This window comes from Vipera berus (genome assembly GCF_964194415.1).
Source record: "Vipera berus genome assembly, chromosome: 1".
Classification (NCBI taxonomy): domain Eukaryota; kingdom Metazoa; phylum Chordata; class Lepidosauria; order Squamata; family Viperidae; genus Vipera; species Vipera berus.
In genome coordinates this window covers 117,974,313-117,995,811 of record NC_138202.1, presented here as the reverse complement: position 1 = coordinate 117,995,811, position 21,499 = coordinate 117,974,313, and the positions used below count along the sequence as shown (strand labels likewise).

The 21,499-nt window shown below is 40.3% G+C and overlaps 1 protein-coding gene across 3 annotated transcripts in view; it reads left to right on the top strand.

Annotated features, from left to right (window-relative positions):
- Positions 1-3,197: 3,197 nt before the first annotated feature.
- The window catches only part of ZDHHC5 (zDHHC palmitoyltransferase 5), a 54,242-nt gene continuing 35,940 nt past the window's right edge, over positions 3,198-21,499 (top strand). The window contains exons 1-3 of one of the 3 annotated variants that reach the window (XM_081314748.1): positions 3,198-3,540; positions 15,538-15,822; positions 16,066-16,174. In XM_081314748.1, coding sequence (XP_081170874.1) covers positions 16,074-16,174 — 101 coding nt within the window. In that variant the 5' untranslated portion in view covers positions 3,198-3,540; positions 15,538-15,822; positions 16,066-16,073. Of the gene's footprint in view, positions 3,541-15,537; positions 16,175-21,499 lie in introns of all 3 variants that reach the window. The other 2 variants (XM_081314749.1, XM_081314747.1) reach the window with 2 other exon arrangements.

Below are 21,499 nucleotides of genomic sequence, written 5' to 3'. Positions count from 1 at the left end.
ACCAGCAAAGATTGTCGGTTGTATGTCGTATGTTACCTTAGTTCCACCATGTTGCTCAAACACATTAAAATCTTCCTGATCATGTGGCCTATAGCCCTTACTATCCCTCCCAAAACTATTCGCCTTCAAGAGCCAATGCAGCCGCAGCCATTCCAGGCGCTGCCATCTTAGATCATACAAGTCAAACTGCCAGCTTGTGGGCCAGATGTATCATGCTGAAACCGTGCCCACCCCATTGCCGGCAATGGGAAAAAAGTCGCAATACGTTACACAATGTCACATGACGTCGCGAGTTTGACATGCCTGATGTAGAGCAATAAGTCTACTGATGCCAGGTATAGTTTTCAAATGATAGTATTTATGCAAGTAGGTTATCAGTCATCATTTTATGGTTACTAAATAGGAAGTTATTCTGTCATAGTGTCTGAAATTACACTTACAGGCTTGGTAACTTTATTTCATATGACTCAATTTTCTGCTGACAAAAGCTGTAAAGCAAGTATTCTGTTTGGCTCTTGAAGCAAGTCTTCTGGCCAGTAGTCATGACATCTATATGTAAAATATACTGTATGGCAATTTCCAATCTGCCAGTTCCAAATTGGTGTAATGGTCAATTTGTTTAAAAGTTTCAAAAGCCTTGTAACATGCTTAATTCCTCCTTTAACAGACTGTCTTGCAGCCCAAATATATTTTCAATTATCAGATAAAAAGATATTAAGAGATTTTGCAAAAACAAAGTAATTTTAACATGGAAACAAATAAACTAATAAAATGGGTTATTTTGACCATGACCCACCATGGTGAAAATCATGTACTAAAAAAACCTAGAATAATTCTTTATCATTTTTCTTTATTCTTCAGAGTATTAGGGATATGAAATTCATAGAACAGCTTCTTTTTTCCTCTTCTTATTCTTTCCAATTTATTAATTGCATTACACATTTCTGTATCTCTCCAATGTGGCTGCATCTTTAAAATCAGCATTATTGAACAAAATAATTTTCTGAAAACATATATTACAACAGTAGTTCACTTCATACTGGCATAGGTCTGCACCAATTTTGTAGCACTATGCTTTCTAAAGTGCAAGAATTGAATTCACAAGAGAAAACAGTCATTATTTTGCAATTACAATTTAACATCAACTCCTATTAAAATCCTCCCTGAGCCAAAATTACCTTTGCTCTAAATAAGCCAACCATAACCTGATGGAAGGTATATCTATAGATAACTTCAACCTCATATATAGACAAATACCAGACAAAAGATAACAAACAGCGTTTTTAATATAGCAGGGTAGAGCTATTATGGAAAACAACTGTTGTTAGGCTAAAAGGCAATTTTTGAACCTTGAATCTGGACACCTGCTATATTCCCTTAATCTCCAGACTATTCTGTTGTGTTCTGTATAGGTAGTCCTTGACTTACAACTATTCATTTAGTGATTGTTCAAAGTTATAACAGCACTGAAAAAAGTGACTTATGACCATTTTTCACACTTACAACCTTTGTAGCATCCCCATGATCATATGATCAAAATTCTGTTGCTTGGCAACTGTCTCATGTTTATGACAGTTGCAATCTCCCGACAATGTCCTTTTGCAATTTTCTGACAAGCAAAGTCAATGAGGAAGCCAGATTCACTTAACAACCGTGTTACTCATTTAAAAACTGCAGTGATTCACTTAACAGCTGTGGCAAGAAAGGTTGTAAAATGGGGCAAAACTCACTTAACTGTCTTGCTTAGCAACAGAAATTTTGGGCTCAATTATGGTCGTAAGCTAAGGACCACCTATATGTCTCTGATTGAATGAAGTTGGAATTTATTTTTTAACCAGCAACAGGGAGGCCTAGATCCCCATTCCTTGAAAATAGGAACACTCCCCTCTGACACAAGAGAGGCACAGTGCAATAGTGATAGTGAATGATATAAAGACAATCCGAGCCTCTTTATTCTGAACAGGAAAATAGCTGCTTATGAGCCATTCAAAAAATTACCTTCCAAAAGAAAAATACATTAAGTAATAGAAATTTAGTTGTACTAGGTGGAAGAAGAAAAATCTGTAGCCGTGATAATTGTCAGTCACATTCACATTGCTAACAGCTTAGCAAATTTTTCTATCCAGGTAGTCCTTGAATTACAACAGTTCATTTAGTGACCATTCAGTTACAATGGCACTGAAAAAAGTGACTTATGGCAGTTTTTCACACTTAACAACCATTGCAGCATGCCCATCGTTAAGTAATCAAAATTCGGATATTTGACAACTTGTTCAGTTGCACTGTCCCGAGGTCATATAATTACCTTTTGCAACCTTCTGAAATGCAGTCAGTGGGGAAGTCAGATTCACTTAAAAACCATGTTACTAATTTAACAACTGCAGTGATTCACTTAACAACTGTGGCAAGAAAAGTCGTAAAATGGGGCAAAATTCACTTAACAAATGTTTTGCTTAGCAACAGAAATTTTAGTGTCAGTCTAAGACTACCTGTATGTGCAGAATCACTTAAATAACAGTTTCTACAGATAGCTTCAAAGAATAACTTCACATTGGTTTTAGAGAGAACCAAGTGATCATTCTGCAAATTTCATTTCTTAGCTGTGTTTTTCTAGTGCACAGGAATGCAAATATATGAAAGTTCAGTGTTAATTGGGGAAAAAAACTTGCCAAACGTGTAAGTGGAATGATCGTGCTTATTTTTAGGCACATTGGACCAATACTAATTATAATACATGTTTTCAAAAGTAATACAGAATTAAAAACTCTGAAGTTACAACTATGGGACTACCGGGGGGGGGGCGGGGCGGGGTGTCACATGTATTTCTTTTCATTCATATCGGTTAGCAGAAGTATAAAAAATTATTTTGGACTAGAAACATGTTTGCTATATGTATGATACCCTCTATCAGAAATAAAGCCGAAGGTTCTGCTCAAGACAATTCTGAACAGTTTAATCTGCAGAGGAATCTCTTTTTGCAAATTCTTCAAAGGTTCCGCACCGCGAGGCTCAACCCCTCGAGTGTAAAATGAAAAGAGAAAAAAAAAAAAGCAGCAAACTCTCTATGATTCACGCATGCCCATTGTGACCTATTCCCCGCCCTCCTAACATTATCAAGCAAACTATTGGTCCGGATGCTTGCAGACGCCTAACGTCACTCCCACCCACGCGAATAGCCACTTTTTCTCTAGCTCCGGCTTTGGAGCTCCTCCTACGGGCAGCAGGCTGACCAACCGGCGAGCCCGAACGGGTTTGAGAACGCGCATGCGCGCCCTACTTCCCGTGCTGGTGTTTCTTGTGACTGCTTGGGTCGAGCGTTCGACCGAGTACCTGGTTTCCCGGAGCGGCAGCCGAAGGCGCGGCGACTGAAAGGGACGGCTCCTGCGGCTAGGTGCTAAAGGCTGAAGACGGCAAAGGAAGAGCTTCCTCTCCTCTTTAGGCAGTGGCGGACGTGAAGAAGGGTCCTTCCTCGCCCGTGGAGTGACGGCTCCGTGGGCCTAACGGCTCTCGGCTCTTCTTCGGGATCCAAAAGAGCGAGAGGTGAGGGAGGTTCTCGCCTCCTTTCCCTTGTACTTTTTCTCCCTCCTTTTCCGCGAGTGCCACTTCTGCCCGAGGGCCTCTCCCACGAATAAGACGCCGCCTCGCACCTCTCTTTTCCCCGGGGGTTTCGGCTGCTCTTTGTCACACCCCGAACGGGCTCCGTCGCCGCCTGCTTGCCGTGTCTGAGTTGGGAAGGTTCCCCACCCCACTCCCGAGTTTTTATTGCTCGCGAGTGGTAGTTTGCCCTACCGGTGTGTAAAACTGGTGGATGGATAAGATACTCCTCCAAACTTTGTGCCGATGACCCCCTTCCCTCCTTTCTGCTTCCAAAGCCTTGATCTTTAGTTACCCAGTGAACTCTCTCCAAGCTGCACCTCAAGGATAACTTGTAGGTACGGTACTTACTATTGAGCTGGAGCTCATAGTTGTAGGCTACATCTCGAGGGGCGCAAGGGGATGCATAGGCACCGCCGGTATCTCGTAGAAAGGGAGGGAGTTGGGTTCCTTCTTCGAGCTCTGCATTTTGTATTGAGAGTGTACGGATCGCTCTTTGTGAAAAAAAAAGAGATCTTACAGTCATTTTTCCCTAAGCAGTTTAATGTAGGTGCTCGAGAAGAAAAGTCGTTGGGTGCTATTTGTCAGAGCGTTTACTTTCATTGCTGATATTTTTATACTCCGGTTTGTGCACGTTCTTCCATATTTGAACTCAGTTTCCATTTTTCCCCACATAAAAGAAAAATGAACAGTATTTATTACTTTTCTAGAGTTGTTGGGGAGAAGCTTTATTTTGGCTCGGTAACTAAAATAGTATAGATCCCATGCTTTCATCTAGGACAGGGGTGTCAAACTCAATTTCATTGAGGGCCGCATCAGCATTGCGGTTGCCCTCAAGGGGGCCGGGTGGGTATGGCCAGGGTGGGCGTGGCCTACTGGGTGGGCGTGGCTAGAGTGCATATGGCCTACTGGGTGGGCGTGGCCAGCTCTACATTGTTCGCATCAAGAGTGCCTATGAGGCGGGCGGGCAGGAGTGGGACAGATCTGAGGGTCTCTGGCAGAAGGAGGGTCTCTGGGCCAGGGCCAAGGCAGTGGGGGCCGTTCCCTCACTGTTTCCAGGATGGCGTCGCGGGCCGCATGAAACCACTTCGCGGGCCGCATCCGGCCCCCGGGCCTTGTGTTTGACATGTCTGATCTAGGAAGTCTGCAATTCAGTGAAATTTGTTGTAGCGATTTCTTTACACAAAATGTCATATCGGTATTTATTTATTTATTTATTCGGTTTATATACCGCCCTATTCCCAAAGGACTCAGGGCGGTTTACAAGGCAAAATTTAAAAACAATCCAATATAAAATTTAAATTAAATTAAATTAAGTCTAGCCGCAAAAATTAAATCACAATTTAAAAACATTAAACCCCTCAGTCCAGACCAGATAGCTCAAAGAGCCAGGTTTTTAGGTCCCGGCAAAATGAACGAAGGTCGGGGGCAGTCCGGAGTTCCGTTGGCAGTTGATTCCTGTTGGCAGTTGATTCCATAGGGCAGGCACGCCCACAGAGAATGCCCTCCCCCTGTGGATTGCCTGTCAGCAATCCTTGACTGGCGGTACCCTGAGGAGGCCCTCCCTGTGGGAGCGCACAGGACGATGGGAACTTGATGCCGGCAGCAGGTGTTCCCTCAGATAAACTGGACCCAAGCCATTTAGGGCTTTATAGGTCATCACCAGCACCTTGAATCTCACCCGGAGGGCAACTGGAAGCCAATGCAGCTCGCGGAGAAGAGGTGTTACATGGGAGTATCGGGAGACTCCCATTACAACTCGCGCGGCTGCATTCTGCACCAGTTGAAGCCTCCGAGTGGTCCTCAGGGGCAGCCCCATGTAGAGAGCATTGCAGTAGTCTAGCCTGGAGGTCACGAGCGCATGGGTGACTGCGTAGGGCATCTCGGTCCAGATAGGGCCGTAACTGGCGCACCAGGCGAACCTGGGCAAAAGCTCCCTTGGCCACGGCTCCTATATGATCTTCCAAACTGAGCCATGAATCCAGGAGGACACCCAGGTTGCGGGCCCTATCAACGGGGGGTAACACCTCACCCCCCATAGTTAAGGATGGAAAAGATTGGTTAGTCTGAGATGCCGGTATACACAGCCACTCAGTCTTGGCAGGATTGAGACGCCTGTTTCTCCCCATCCAAACCCGGACCGCTTCCAGGCAACGGGACATCACGTTAGAAAAAGCTGGGTATCATCAGCATACTGATGATACCCCACCCCGAAACCACGAATGAGCTCACCCAGCAGCTTCATATAGATGTTGAACAAGAGGGGAGAGAAGACCGACCCCTGAGGAACTCCACAAACGAGAGGCCTCGGGGCGGAACTCTGCCCTCCCGTCAACACCGACTGCGAGCGGTCCAGGAGGTAGGAGGAGAACCACTGCAAAACGGTGCCTCCCACTCCCAACCCCCTGAGACGCCGCGGTAGGATACCATGGTCGATGGTATCAAAAGCCGCTGAGAGGTCTAATAGGACTAGGACAGAGGAACAACCCCTGTCCCGAGCCCAGCAGAGATCATTCACCAGTGCAACCAATGCCGTCTCCGTGCTGTACCCGGTCCTGAAGCCCGATTGGTATGGGTCCAGATAATCAGTTTCCTCCAGGAACAGAGGGAGCTGAAGTGCCACCACGCTCTCAACCACCTTCGCAAGAAAGCGAAGGTTGGAGACTGGACGATAGTTGTTCAAAATAGCTGGGTCTAGGGCAGGCTTCTTGAGGAGGGGCCTCACCACCGCCTCCTTCAAGGCGACAGGGAAGGTACCCTCCCTCAAGGAAGCAGTTATTACTGCCTGGAACCAGCCTCGTGTCTCCTCCCGGGTTGCATATACCAGCCAGGAGGGGCACGGGTCCAATAAACATGTGGCAGAACTCAGTCTCCTCACGATCCTGTCCACCTCATCTGGGGTCACAGGATCGAATTCACCCCAGGTAACATTCTCTAGACTGCTGGATTCCTCCCCGTCAGTCTCTGCCCAGTCAGAATCCAAACCGGCTTGAATCTGAGCGATTTTGTCCGTCAGATGATAGCTAAACTCCTCGGCTCGCCCCTGCAAGGGCTCCTCCTTCACCTCCTGATTAAGGAGGGAGTGAGTCACCCTAAACAGGGCGGCTGGGCGATTATCTGCGGATGCGATGAGGGCAGCGAAGTAATTAGACTTCGCTGTCCTCATTGCCGTGAGATAAGACCTTGTAAAGGTTCTTAACCGCAACCGGTCAGACTCAGACCGGCTGGATCTCCAACAGCTCTCTAGACCTCGTCTCCGACGCTTCATCTCCCGGAGCTCCACAGAAAACCATGGAGCCCACCGGGATCTGCGCCGGGTCAGGGGTCGCAAGGGTACAACACGGTCGAGCGCCTCGGTGGCAGCCCTTTCCCAGGCACCACCAAGGCATCGGCCGGGCTGTGAGCGAGGGGGATAGGTATAGACCCAAGCGCCGTCTGGAACCGTTCCTGATCCATTAGGCGCCTGGGGCGGAACCACCTGGTCGGTTCCGCAGCCCAGCAGCGGGGGGTGGCATAGGGGAAGACCAACCGCAGGAGGTGATGATCGGACCATGACAGGGGGACAATAGTTGGCGAGCCCCCTCCCAGATCATCAAACCACTGCCCAGATAAGAAAACTAGGTCGAGAGTGTGTCCTCCCCCATGACTTGGACCCTGAATTACTTGGGTCAGGTCCATGGCTGTCATGGAGGCCATGAACTCCCGGGCCAACTCAGACGACCCTCCCAGAGAAGGCAGGTTAAAGTCGCCCAGAACTATAAGTCTGGGAAACTCAACCGTCAACCCTGAGAGGACGAGAAGCTCGGGCAGGGCCGTTGCTACACAGCTGGACACCAGGTATGTTAGCAACAAGCCCAACTGAGCCCCAGGGCCACACTTCAGGAGGAGGGATTCACTCCCGCCTATCTGTACAATAGTGGTCTCCCGCGGACATAAGGTCTCCCATATAACTACCGCCACCCCACCGCCCCTGCCCTGAGCCCGTGGCCGATGTAACACACAGAAACCTGGAGGGCAAAGCTCAGTCAGAGGGACACCTCCCTCTGAGTTATGTCTCTTCATTGGAGTAATCTTTAGAGATTTTTCTTAAATTGCTTTTATTAGTGGTAAGATGGGTGCTCTGAGAACCTTCTCAGACTGTGTAAATTTCTATTCCCAGAAGTGGTTTTGATACTGATGTTTTTATTTGTTTTGCACTAATACCTTTTCAATTTTATTTTTAATAAATTAACAATTGCCCACGCATGTAAGAATTTCATGTTGCTTTTGTATATTAGAAGAATAAATATATTTTAATAGTTTATATGCATGGTGTTTAGACTGAGACCAACACAATTTGTTTATAAAGGAGAATTTGTTTATAAAGGAGGCTTTTTGGCTAGGAAAAGTATAAAGTAAAGGAATAGGTTATATTTGTATATACTTCCTAGCTATCATCCAGTTGTTAGGTGGCCTTGGCTCATATAGCACAGAAGGCAGACAAGATAAGGACATTTGCCGGTAAGCTGATTTTTGTAATGAAAAGCCTATGTATGAGGAGAAACTTGTTTTGCTGCTGATAAGAAAGTGAATAGGTAATAGCAGGTATGCAGACAATGACATGATGCAATGGAAGGTTTTGGTAGCTATTTGTAGTGTATTAGTAGAGAAAAATTAAACCAAATTGTTGCAGTAGAAATAAAAGCTATTTTAAAGCTGAGTTTGGGTGAAATGTTTAAATCAAATGGTAGTTCACATGTAATGCACCCATAACCTAATCTGTTTATTGTTAGAGAAAGTTGTTTTGAATTAACCATCCTAGGTTGTATGCAATAGGAAGGATAGTTAACAATGTTTTGATAAAGGTAAAGATAAAGGTTCCCCCGCACATGTGTGTTAGTCGTTTCCAACTCTAGGGGCCAGTGCTCATCTCCGTTTCAAAGCCGAAGAGCCAGCGCTTGTCCGAGGACGTCTCCGTGGTCATGTGGCCGGCATGACTAGATGCCAAAGGCGCACGGAACGCTGTTACCTTCCCACCGTAGTGGTCCCTCTTTTTCTATTTGCATTTTTACGTGCTTTCGAACTGCTAGGTTGGCAGAAGCTGGGATGAGTAACAGGCGCTCACTCTGTTACGCGGCACTCGGGATTCGACCCGCCAAACTGCTGACCGTTTGATCAACAAGCTCAGCATCCTAACCCACTGAGCCACCACGTCCCTAATGTTTTGATACTTCCCTTCTATTAAAGAGAGAATTGCCTAGACTGGTTTCACAAAAATGGGGCACCTGTAAGTGCTCCTTATCTCAGAGCTTTCTTCTTTTCATTCCCCACTCCTTTGGCCATTAGGGGCAGTTAGAACGATAGCAGATGCATAATCTCTTTTCTTTTCTACACCAGCCCTTATCAGGTTATCACAGTTTTTTTTCTTTTTCCTTAAGGAACATAAAGCAGGAAGTGACAGTTTCCCAGCTACTTTCCTGATAGCTGGACCTCCTGCAAAGATGGCTGCTCTCCTCCTCATTTGTCTGCCATCATATTCCTGGAGTAAATGTTTACCCCAGGATAGCAGCAAACCATGTTAGCTATGTTATGTGAATATAGCCTAACTAACTTTTTTGGAGAATAACTATACCTGCAGTTTATTTTGAATGATACTTACCTCTTACAAATGTATGTATTTAGAGCCTTATAGTGATTAAGCTACCTGGATTAATCTGTTACTTAACACAAGTTGTGGATAAGCCTTTAATAGTGATAGTGTAGGTAATTTTGTTGTTAGCTCTTGAGCCAGTTGGTAATGATGGATGGCTTTCCACTTAGAACAGGGGTGTCAAACTGCCGGATGTGTCATGCCGAAACCGCGCCCACCCCATTGCCAGCAATGGGGGGAAAAGTCGCAACACGTCACATGACGTTACGAGTTTGACACCCTTGACCTAGAACAAGAGCAGGCATTCTGATATCTTTCAGTATTTTATACTAAACCTTCTACAAATTCAATTTAATTTAACTTGATGGTCAGTCACTGTAGTGATTTATCCCTTCCAAATTTAAGTGGCATCTGGTTTCCTTTTTCCCATTCTGAACAGCAACTACAATTCAGAATTTGCATAATATATTGAAGGGTAAGCTGTATAATAAAAAGTATCAGCATTTTTTTGCTCCATCTATTCCAACATGTAGTTTAGAATGACAAAGTTACACACCTGGCTTAGTTGGACTTAAGAGTATGAAATATAATACAGCCTCAAAACAGAATATGGCACAATTTCAAAATAACTCATGTGAAAATAGTTGGTTTAGTTTTAGATACAGTTGTCTCTAACATCTGTCACAAGAATGAAATGTTGGTGGGATGGCACATTATAATTGTTATTCCATGAAGTTTTCAATTCCTTTATATCATTGGGTATAAATTCTTTTATACCATCAGGTTCTTTCTTTTAAACAGATTAATTTGCCTTCTTGACTCTTAGCTTTTTCTTTTAATCAGCATATAAAATGAAAATATAACTGTGTGTGAAATTCATCAATTCAAACAATAACAGTTTTAAACAAGAACATGAAGGTTGGTGAATAATATTTCTACATAGCATCTTAGTACTCATTTTCAGAATCATTAAAGAGATATGTACTATAGTCCCTAAAAATTCTGATTGTCACACTTCTTGGAACAAGCAAACTAATTTTTGTGATTAAATTTAATTTGTATGAGTGTAAAAGTGCCCATTGGGGGAGTAAGATCTTTAAAAGGCATTCCTGATATTCAACTGTCAGATATCATCAGGAAGCTGTCCTGTACTCCCTTATGTATACACATATGTCCCTTGCAGGAAAAGATTAAGTATAAGACAAAAAATGTCTGCATGGTAAAATACAGTAGCTGAAGGCTAATGTGCAGAAGGGTTTTTAAAACTGGAAATTTAACAGAAAGGAAAAAAATTAAAAACTTTACATTATTTTTATCAAATTATTTAAACTTGAACAAGGGCATTTAGAGCAATGAATCTAATGCAGGAATCCAAATTGAAGCATCTCTAATAAATGGGGATCTAGTCTTTGCATGAACACATTTGGACTTTGTTTGCATATGTTTAATAGCTTATACCACAACCCAAAATCAATTCTGTTGTCAAAGTCTTCTATAATTTATTCATAAACTCTTTTCCTATAATTTCTCTATGTTCTACACTCAGAGAAGATAAGAACAGGTCTTGTTCTTACTTTAAATATGTTAGACTGGTGTGAACTGTGAAATAACTAAAAAGATAATCATTTGAAATAACTGCTTGCTGTGCCTTGGGAACTAAAATAAGAGAATGGGCAGAGTGCATGCTTCCCATCTCACCTCACATTGCTTTAAGAAACTCCCTATTTTATATAGGAGAAAACATTTTATCTTCAAGTTAATTTTGGTTTGGAATTAAAGCATTCCTTTGGAATTAATATATAAGACTGAATAATTTTATTTAAAAATGCTGAACTATGATGTGAGAAGTAAAAAATTCAGAATCCATCTATAAAGAAGTTTCAGATCTGGTATATGATTTAATCACAGGCAGGAGTCACTTAGAGGTTATACTGAATTATGAGGTTGTTTGAAGCTGATGGCTGATACAGCATGTTTTAGATATAATTAATCACATCCTAACATCTAAATACCACTAACTGGTGTAAAATGTTAAGCTTTTTGAGAGCAATGTATAGGAGGTTGTGATATAGCAAAAGTTAAAGCTTACATATTTTGTTAACAAGGTTGGTTCATTTTCTGTTAAAAATAAAATACAGATTAACAATAGTTTCTCCCAACAAGATATTATAAGCTGCTTCTCTCATTCACTGAGACATTATTTTTTTTTTAAAAAAATGTTAGATTCTTTATCTACTGTTATAAGTTTCATATAAAACATTTATTAACATAAGTAATAAAATCCAGCATTTTCTCTAGCTGTATATTAGATATGGCTTTAGATTTTTAGGAAAATTTTAAGGGGGTTCCTCTAATATGCCTACTTACATGTTTGTATTCCAGTCTTCATATATGTTTGTGCTTCAAAATAGTGGGAAACTTTACCAATATTATTCACCAGAAGTCAGAGAGGATTTTGAGGGTAGCAAAAGGGAAAAACAAACATTACAAAACAGCTTTACAACAGTGATAGCTTTGGTCATTGTCTTTTCTTTATGGCATCCAGAACTACCCAAGTTTGTTTTTACTGAAGTTTGGTTATAAACTTTCAAATAGCAGCTGTGATTTCTTTGCATTTTTTTTAAAGTAAAATTTATCTCAAACCCTTGTTTGGATTCTTCTATTCAAAGATTCTAGCTCAGCTGTTCCTAGGAATATCCATTCAATCTGGATCCCTTAGTAGCTGAATTTTAAAAGTGTGTTCCCTGGTTGCAAAATGGGCTTTCTACCTCTGTTTACAATGCTTTACATTAAATTCTATAAACTGCCTTTTCAGTTTTCAGATGCATCTGATTTCTGGCATTCGTCCATTCCTTTCCTGGTTTTCCATTTTCTTGTAGGCAAGAGTCTGTTCTAATTTCTACTTAGTAAATCGGAGGACTGGATTTTCCATTTGAATTTTCTTTCCTTTATTGGGCATATAATACAGTAATCCATCAGTCACTGTGGATGTAAGATATTGCACAATCATTTTTATTATATTTAACATTTCTCAGATCTGTGAGCTATAACTCTTAGACTTTGGGGCTATGTGCAAGCATTAATGTTGATTAACATTTTAAATTATTTTTATCTCCTGGTTAAGGAACTATTTCAGCACCTGTTTATCAACTTTAGTTCAATTTTTTATATATGTACCGGTATGCTTGTATATCCAAAACAAAGAGACGCAGTGGCTCAGTGAGTTAGGACGCTGAGCTTGTTGATCAGAAGGTTGGCAGTTTGGCGGGTCGAATCCGAAGTGCCGCGTAACAGTGAGCGCCTGTTACTCGTCCCAGCTTCTGCCAACCTAGCAGTTCGAAAGCACGTAAAAACGCAAGTAGAAAAATAGGGACCACTACAGTGGGAAGGTAACAGCGTTCCATGCGCCTTTGGCGTCTAGTCATGCCGGCCACATGACCACGGAGACGTCCTCGGACAAGCGCTGGCTCTTTGGCTTTGAAATGGAGATGAGCACCGGCCCCTAGAGTTGGAAACGACTAGCACGCATGTGCAGGGGAACCTTTACCTTTACCTTTATATCCAAAACAAAAATGGAGGATGTGCAGTATCTTGGATCTGATTCCTAAAAAGGGCCTTAGAACTCTGTCCAATTTCCTGGACTGGGAAGAAGATGACACTGAAACAGATTGATAAAGTCTATAGGATTTAGATACGGTACTTTTTGCCAAATTAAGAAATGTTCCAAGGGACAACTGCATGTCTTTCTGCAGTTGTCACAAAGAAGACCACACATCCAAGTTTTATAGCAGCATTTTAGATTGTGGTTTGATACTAAAAATGTAATTATAATTAAGAAAATTCCAGCTAGAATACTACACAAGAGAAAGGGATTTTTTTTGACAGAAAAGTCAGAAGAAACAAAATTCCATTTAGATGGGATAGATTGGAAGGAGTGATTTTTACTTTTAAACAACAGGGATTCAAACTACACTCTGTGTAGAAAGCAAGAAATATTTTGATAAAAAAAATTAAAACTCGAAGAAGTTTTAATGGACATATGACATATGACCAATCAAATGCCACAACAGTTACAAGACATCAAAAAAAGCAACCCACATGATGGGCACTAAACATATTAACATTTTTAAAACTCTTTGGAAATTGAAATGGAATGGTTCCCCCACAGAAAGATAAAGCTTCTGAGAAAAATGTTAAAAGTACACAGGGTAAATTACCAAAGATTTTTATCTATTTAATGGGTAATTTGGAGCTTGTTGATGTATGGAGATACAAAAATGGTGAGTCAAAAGAGTACAATTATTTTTCAGAGAGACATCTTTTTTAAGTATGGATATGATTTGAATTTTTAAGAGGTTAGATAATGTTTATAAAGTTCAGACGTTATCAAAGACTTTCAGAATATAATCTAGAGCAGTGGTCTCCAACATTTTGGCACCAGGGACCAGTTCCATGGAGAGAGGTTTTTCCACGGACCAGAAGGTGCATGGTATGGTGTGCTGCCTGCATCGCACAGATTGGGGTTTTGCTTGTTTGTGTGGCCCAGTTGCTGGCATTCTGCGGCCCAGTACTGGTCCACAGACCGGGGGCTGGGAACCCTTGATCTAGAGGTTCTAACTTTTAAAAGGAAAACTGCATCTTTTAGGTGGAGATTTGATGAGATGATGTTACAAAAAGAAACAATGCTATAGGATTGTAAAAAAAATTGAGGGAATTTTAGAATAATAAAGGCACAGAAGTAAGGGTGGTTTGGTATATAAATGAAGCTTTTATAAGAGGATATTTCACATTATGTAATAATGAATTTAAAAAGAAAAGGCAAGAAAAAATACAAATGATTTTGGATGAGATAAAAGGAATTTTAAAATCCCCAGGGAATGTCAAGTATTACTCACCAAATTAAGCTTCTGTAAAGGCAATTATGTTAACAGTAAGAGAGATGGAAATAAAGATGGATTATGCAAAATTTTGAATTTGCAACCAAATAAACTTGGGAGATGGTTGGGATATAAATTGTGAAAACAAAAAATAAAGGGATATTAAAGTTACAAGAAGGAAATATTGAAAAGCCACAGAAATGCAAATATGCAAAAAGAATTTCATTAGTATTACACACCTTTATATAAAGGTAAAAAAAACTCAGATAAAGATGGTGAATACTTTCATAAAGAGAATATATTGAAGATTGCAGAGCATCAGACACAAATTTTGAATGGACTTATATCAACACTGAAGCTATCAAAAGACTAAAACAGAAAAGGTATCTGGTCCAGTTGGATTGCTGGCCTCTTTTTATAAATTTTTGAGGATAAGATTTTGCAATTTTCACAGTGTGAGTTTTTACCTAAAAGAAGTGTTTGAATATATAAAGCAACATATAAAAAAACAAACTGCATTGATATTCTTAGATGCAGAGAAGGTCTTTGACAATTTGAATTGGATTTTTTTGTTTGGAATATTGTAACATGAACCTTGAAGATAATTTTATTAAATGGGTAAGACCAATTTATACTTCATAGAAAGCAAAAATATTTTGTATCAGAAATATTTTTTTACACTTTTATTGCTTTTGATAGAGTGGCATGGTGGCCTAGTGGTGAAGATGTTTGCTTCTCACTTGGAAGGTTGAGAGTTCAATCCTAGGTAGCGGCAGATGTTTCCTACAGCGCAAAGAAAAAAATGTCTGCTATGAACTTCCCATGGTGTCAGGAAGGGCATCCAGCTAGTAAATGCTCAGCTCCGTCCAGTCACCCCGACTCTACTCTGAATTAAGGGATTACGGGGTCGTAAAAAAAAGATTTTATTGCTTTTGATGTCAGAGCTGCCTTGTGGCGAGAGGGGCAGCAAATAAATAATTGTTAATAGAGAACTAAAAACCCTTGTGAAATTCAAAAAGAAAAGAAAAGTATGCTGTCACCACTTTTGTTCATTTTAGTTCTTGAGGTATTGAACAGAATTATGAGAATTAAAATTAAAAGATGAACTTATAAATTAAAGGCATTTGTGGATGATTTAGTGTTAACTAGAAGATCCACTAGAGGGAGTAGAAATATTAATGGGTAAATTAAAGGTCTTTGGTATGTTAGCAGATTTTAAGAATAATTAGAAAAGATGTTAACAAAAGTATGGAATTAGAACAAATATGACTGATGGAGAAAACTGATTTTAAGATTGAGAAAAAAAGTATAACTCACAGTCAGAATTGTCCTAGTAGATTTGTAGCTGCAGAAACCCAATCACATGAAAGTATTATTCATAAATTATTCTTTCTTTTAAAAATGTTACAAATAAAAATATTTTTCTTTTTTTTCTAGGTAAAGAGAAGAGTTCTGGATGTTAAAATTTTAAAATAATATGAAGATTATTAAAGCAAATATGAATAAAGACTAATATTATGTGTGATGGAAGTGTGACTGGATCAGTCTGGAGCAGACAAAATGTTATAGGACATAACTGTGGAAGACTGCATTTTTGTTTTCTGTCAGTTGCTTTTTTTTTTAATGACAACCTTTGAAAATTGTGAGCCTCCCAGTCTGGATTTACTCTATGTACAAGTGATGCACCTTTAAAGAAGCAAAATTTACCTTCTATTTTAAAAAGTAAGAACTATATTTTTTAATGTTTTAAGAAGACTAAAACAGGACCAAACCTCCAATTTGCTCCTCACAATATTTGATTTATAATTGTGAATAAGATCTGGCTCTTAACAGACAACAACTTTGAGAACTTGGACTTTTCCCCTGATTTCTTTGGGGGTTTTTTTGTACGTGTGTTTTGAGAAAGCTGCTTTCCCTAATTTTCTTACCCTTCTTGACTTCTGTTGGACCTGTGCTATGCTGCAGGGCAGATCATGCCAGCATCTGGAAAGAGATTCAAACCTAGCAAGTATGCCCCAGTATCAACTGCTGCAATCCTCTTAGTAGGAGCCACCACTCTCTTCTTCGCTTTTACGTGAGTCAGAAACTTCTATTACTGGGGTGTGCAGTGGAATGGACTGGGGAATCATAACAATTGGTGTCTTTGTTTTTGAGCATCCATTACAAACCAGAGGTGTGTTCTGTTCTTTTAACTTTGCAGAGGTAGAGATAGGATTGAAGGAGCAGAATAAAAGGAGAATATAACATTTATGCAAGATTGATGTTGAAATAAATGTATGTCAGTATAGAAAAATTCTGTCTTTTGGTAGGAAGGAATAAAAGAGTCCAGTTTTGGTAATAGTGTCGAGGTGGCTTTACGTTTGATTTGTGGTTTTAGGCAATGCAGAAGGGTGATGATCTTTGCCAAAAGTCAGCAACACATGGTACAAATCTTTATCTGCAACGTCTGGTAGGAAAACTGCTGTCCTAGGAGCAAGAAACCTGTTAGGATAATAATTAAGAGTTTTTACTAGAATTTTACAAGGACACCTATCTGTAAAATATAACTGAAGATGCTGAATACAGGTACTCCTCGACTTACAAGGACTTACAATTCATTTGGTGAACGTTGAAAGTTTCAACGGTACTGAAAAAAGTGACATGACTGTTTTCATAAGTTACAACCTTTATAGCATTCCCCATGATCATGTGATCAAAATTCTGTTGCTTTCCCAGGGTCATGTGATCACCTTTTGCAACCTTCTGACAAGTAAAGTCAGTTGGTAAGCCAGATTCACTTAAAAACCAGATTGCTAACTTATCAACTGCAGTGATTCACTTAACAACTGTGGCAAGAACAGTCGTAACATGGGGCAAAACTCAGTTAACAAATGTCTCACTTAACAACAAAAATTTGGGGCTCAATTGTGGTTGTAACCCGAGGACTACCTGTACTGAAAAGAAGCCCACTTTATTCTAAAATGTGCTAAGTGTGATAAATGTGTTGTGATAAACACATTAGTAGCATTGTTGGATGTAGTTATCTAAGGAATTCAGAGGATATTTTCATTTTATTTGGAACAGAATCGCTGCTGGATTTAATAATATGCAAAATTACTGCAAATGTGATCCTTTAAGTCTTTATTCTTGATTATTATTTATTAATATTGTAACTTTCCCCTTTAAATTAAATAATGACAGTGGCATAATAGCTGACATAATTTAAAGAATAACTCTACTATTTCTGTGCATTTAATTAAATAACATGGTTACATTTTTAATCTTAACTTTTTATTTTTAGTCATACAAAATGTGGACAATTTCAGACTTAAATCTAGCCTTATTTATCCATCTCTTATGTAAACCATGAGGATCCTCTGCTACATCCTATAACAGGGCTGTGTATTCTTTTGGACTCAGAGGAAAAGAATATACATAAGACCCATTTGCCCTCCTTGAAATCATGTACATCTTTTGGGAGGTTACTGTTGCAGTAACTTTGTGAATCCAGGGAGAAACAGTTTTTTTAAAGTTGTCAACAGATGTATGAGTATAGATGCATGTTTTTCCTTTGAATTTAAACTACTGCTAATTCATAGTGGCCTTTCTACTAACAATTGAAATTAGAATAAGGAACTACTTCCTGTACTAAGCAAATATTTAATGTGCCACTTTATCTCTAACAAACTTTTGAATATATACTAATGTAGCCCCAATGTTTTAACCTGCATTGGTACCAGATTACCATTTAAGAATTGGTGTCCATATACGCATGATGCGTGGTGATACGATATTGAGAGTGATACACTCTTGCACATAAGTTAAATTTAATGAAAACTGGTTATGCTGGAAAATATACTCTAGAAATCATGTTTACATTACTTGTTTCTTAAGTGCATAACTATTGAAGAATGTGGATGAGACCCTGTCCCTCTAACAAATTATATTACTGTACATGGTATCCAGATATATATACTGCTTGTTGGCATAGTGAAGAGAAGCTTTACTAATAGCAAGTGGTTTCACTAGTTTTACAGGCTATGGCTGCCTCACCCACGCTGCCCTATGATAATGTTACACCTCATCATCCATAAGAATACACGTATTTTAAGTGTGTGTATTTTAAGTTTTAGAATAGATGATCTCCAAACAAAACAAACTTTTATCTATTTTTAAAATATTTATATTATTCTAAACATAAAAAAACTTTAAAAAGAGAAAAACGAACATAGGTAATATAGAAAAAAATGAATAGGAAAAGCTAAAGAACAAGTGTATAGGCTCACCAAAAATTAAAAAATGTATGTGACTTGTCAAATATATACTTTAAAAATGCTTTCAAAACTGAAAAAAACATTTTAAACATTGAAGTTGTTAAACATGTTAAAAATGATATATATATTTTAAAAATAGAACATAAAAATAAAGCAATTCACATATAATTTAACATCAAATTATATTATTTGACATTTTAATTAAATTTTTAGAGTCACTGGGTAATTTGAAGCACAATATGCCAGGATGCTAATGACATCTAGCCCTGTTTCTTAATGACATCAGAATGACTTAAACTGGTATTAAAAGCAACAGACTGGATGAGAGATAATCTGAAATTAAAGTTTAGGATAGAAGTGTTATAGGGAATAATTCTTTGGCCTGGGAATTGGGCTAGCGCTGAATGGCATGGAAAGTTATTTGAATTAACAGGAAATGTTTTTTTTTTCAGATGTGGCTTGAGTGTGTCTGCCATACTTGATATGCTTTAAGGAAGCTACATGTTCTTATGGTTTCACATAATAGTCAAGAATAATATACTACTATGTGAACCCAAGAAAAACTATGGTTGTTTAAATACAAATACCGCAAGCATTCCCAGGGCAGATCTAAAGTACTTTTCTTATCTTCAGTAAAACTGAGGCAATTATTGAATATTTGTACATCCTTTGATAACATAGTACTTCTGAAGAAGAGATTTGCAATCTAGAGTTTTCCTGGCTCCATCTTTATTGCTGGAGGCATATGAACACTTATTTCTAGCTGGCTAGGAACACTTATCACCATCTGGGATGCTAATATTTCAACTACGTATTCTTTGACTGGGATAACATAGCTCATGCTGTGGTAACATCAAGACTGAAGTACAGTAATCATTTCTTAATGACAGTAATTGGGACTGGCAGTTCTGTCACTAAATGACACAGTCACAAAACCTGATGTTACATGACTGCGCCCACGATGGCAGTTGCAGCAGTTGCTGTTGCTAAGCAGTGCTTACATGCTTATGTGTGACATCACAGGATCCATTTGCAACCTCCTTCCTGCTTCCCTATTGACTTTGCTTGTTGGAAGCCAGCAGTAAAAGTCACATATGGCAATCCCATGACTATAGGATGCTTTTTTTTAATCCCATTTATATCCCGCCCTTCTCCAAAGACTCAGGGCGGCTTACAATCTAAGAAGCACAAATCAATGTGCTTAGCAATAGCCTTCATTCTATGTATATGCCTGCTTATTAGGGCTTTCGCCCCCCCCCCCCAAGCGGCATTATTACAAAGTCAGCTTATTGCTGACTTGGGTCCTCATTTTACCTACCTCGGAAGGATGGAAGGCTGAGTCAACCTTGAGCCTGGTGGGATGAGAACCTGCACTAACTCTCACGCTGCTCATGGCATCCCCTCCCCCAGAGCCCACCAAGTTGGATATGTGAAGTAGGCAAGGGCCATGTGCTGGTCACTTCCAGGCGATGGTGCATTTCTTCATTCCTCACGAAGGATGACACTTCCCCAGCTGCGTTTCTTGGCTGTTTTTCTCCCTCCCTCATCTCAAATATTTTCCCACCACTCTGTTCGAAGGAAGGAAGGAAGGAAGGAAGGAAGGAAGGGGGAGGGTCTGAGGGAAGTCTTGCCTTAGTTCTGCCCTGCAGCCCTTTCACCATCCCCTTGCCCTCTCCTCCTGGCCTATCCTGGGGGGTCTCCCATCCTATTGCTAAGGAAGCTTTGGCTACAAAGCCAGGTCTCCTCACATGTAGAGGGAGTGGGCCTCCCTCTTGACTTTGCTCTCGTACCCATCATGAGCAACCTGGCTAAGGAGACCAAGCACAGCAGCAGCAGCCTTGAGGAGGAGGTAAGTGCAGTTGGGCGCCCCCTTGGGGAAGTGGGGCTGGGCTTAGTGCTGCGGGTGCTTGAGGGCTGAGCTGGGCATTTGACCTCTGCGCCACTGTCCAGCCCCCCCCCTTGCATGGCCTGAGAGGAACTTGCCCCGGTCCCATCTCCTTCTGCCAGAGACCCTCAGATCTAACCCACTCCTGCCCAGGCCCCCATAGGCACCCTTGATGCGAATGATGTAGAGCTGGCCATGCCCACCCAGTAGGCCATACATACTCCAGCCATGCCCACCCAGTAGGCCGTGCCCACCCTGGCCACACCCACCAATGCTGATGCAGCCCTTAGAAGGAGGGTTCTCAAACCAAAATGTTGCAAACAACTTGAACTTGGGAGAGAAACTTGTTTAAAATTTTTGTGAAATGGATAAAATTAATTTCTGCTGAGTATAACAACTGCCATCTATTGATTATGTGACAAATTATTATAACAGATAATCACTTGGAAGAGAGCAGTGTTAGTCTGTGGTGGAAAAACCAGGACTCTGGTAGCTTCTTTTCCGACTAACACTTTTATTAAAGCACCTAAGCTTTCATGAGCTACAGCTGACTTCATTATATGCATAGAGTGGCTAGACCAGGGGTAGGCAACCTTGGCTCTTTTATGACTCGTGGACTTCAACTCCCAGAATTCCTGAGCCAGCATGGCTCAGCTTGGAAACTCTCCCTTTCTCCTCAGCATTGCTGGCTCAGGAATTCTGGTAGTTGAAGACCATGAGTCATAAAAGAGCCAAGGTTGCCTACCCCTGGGCTAGACTGATGCAGGATTTAAATTGGGATAAGGAGGGTAAAACAGATAAAACAGTTATGCAAATACAGGTTACCTGGGAAACAGATTAAAAGCACCTTATTTAACAATCTATTGCAGTTAAAAACCCTGTGACTTTTAACGCATTATAATTGTTAATTGATAAAACTAATCTTTCTCACTTGTAGCTAACCTAGCTCTTTTTCCCCTCCCACAATTCCCCCCTCTCTCCCCAATTTAAATCCTACATCAATCTAGCCACACAGTATCTGATGAACTGTAGCTCACAAAAGCTTATGCTGATAATCGGTTAGCACTGACCTCAAAAAATCAGATATGGATTCTCTCAAAAGTATTCATTTGTCTCTGGCATTTTCTTGGCATTGTTCCTAATGTCTCTGGGGTATCTGTAGAAGTATGCATGTTAGTGAATTTCAGCATTTTTATCCATTTTATTTTTAAAGCTGTTAAAATAGCGCTCTGTCATTTTATTTTATTTAATACATTTCTAA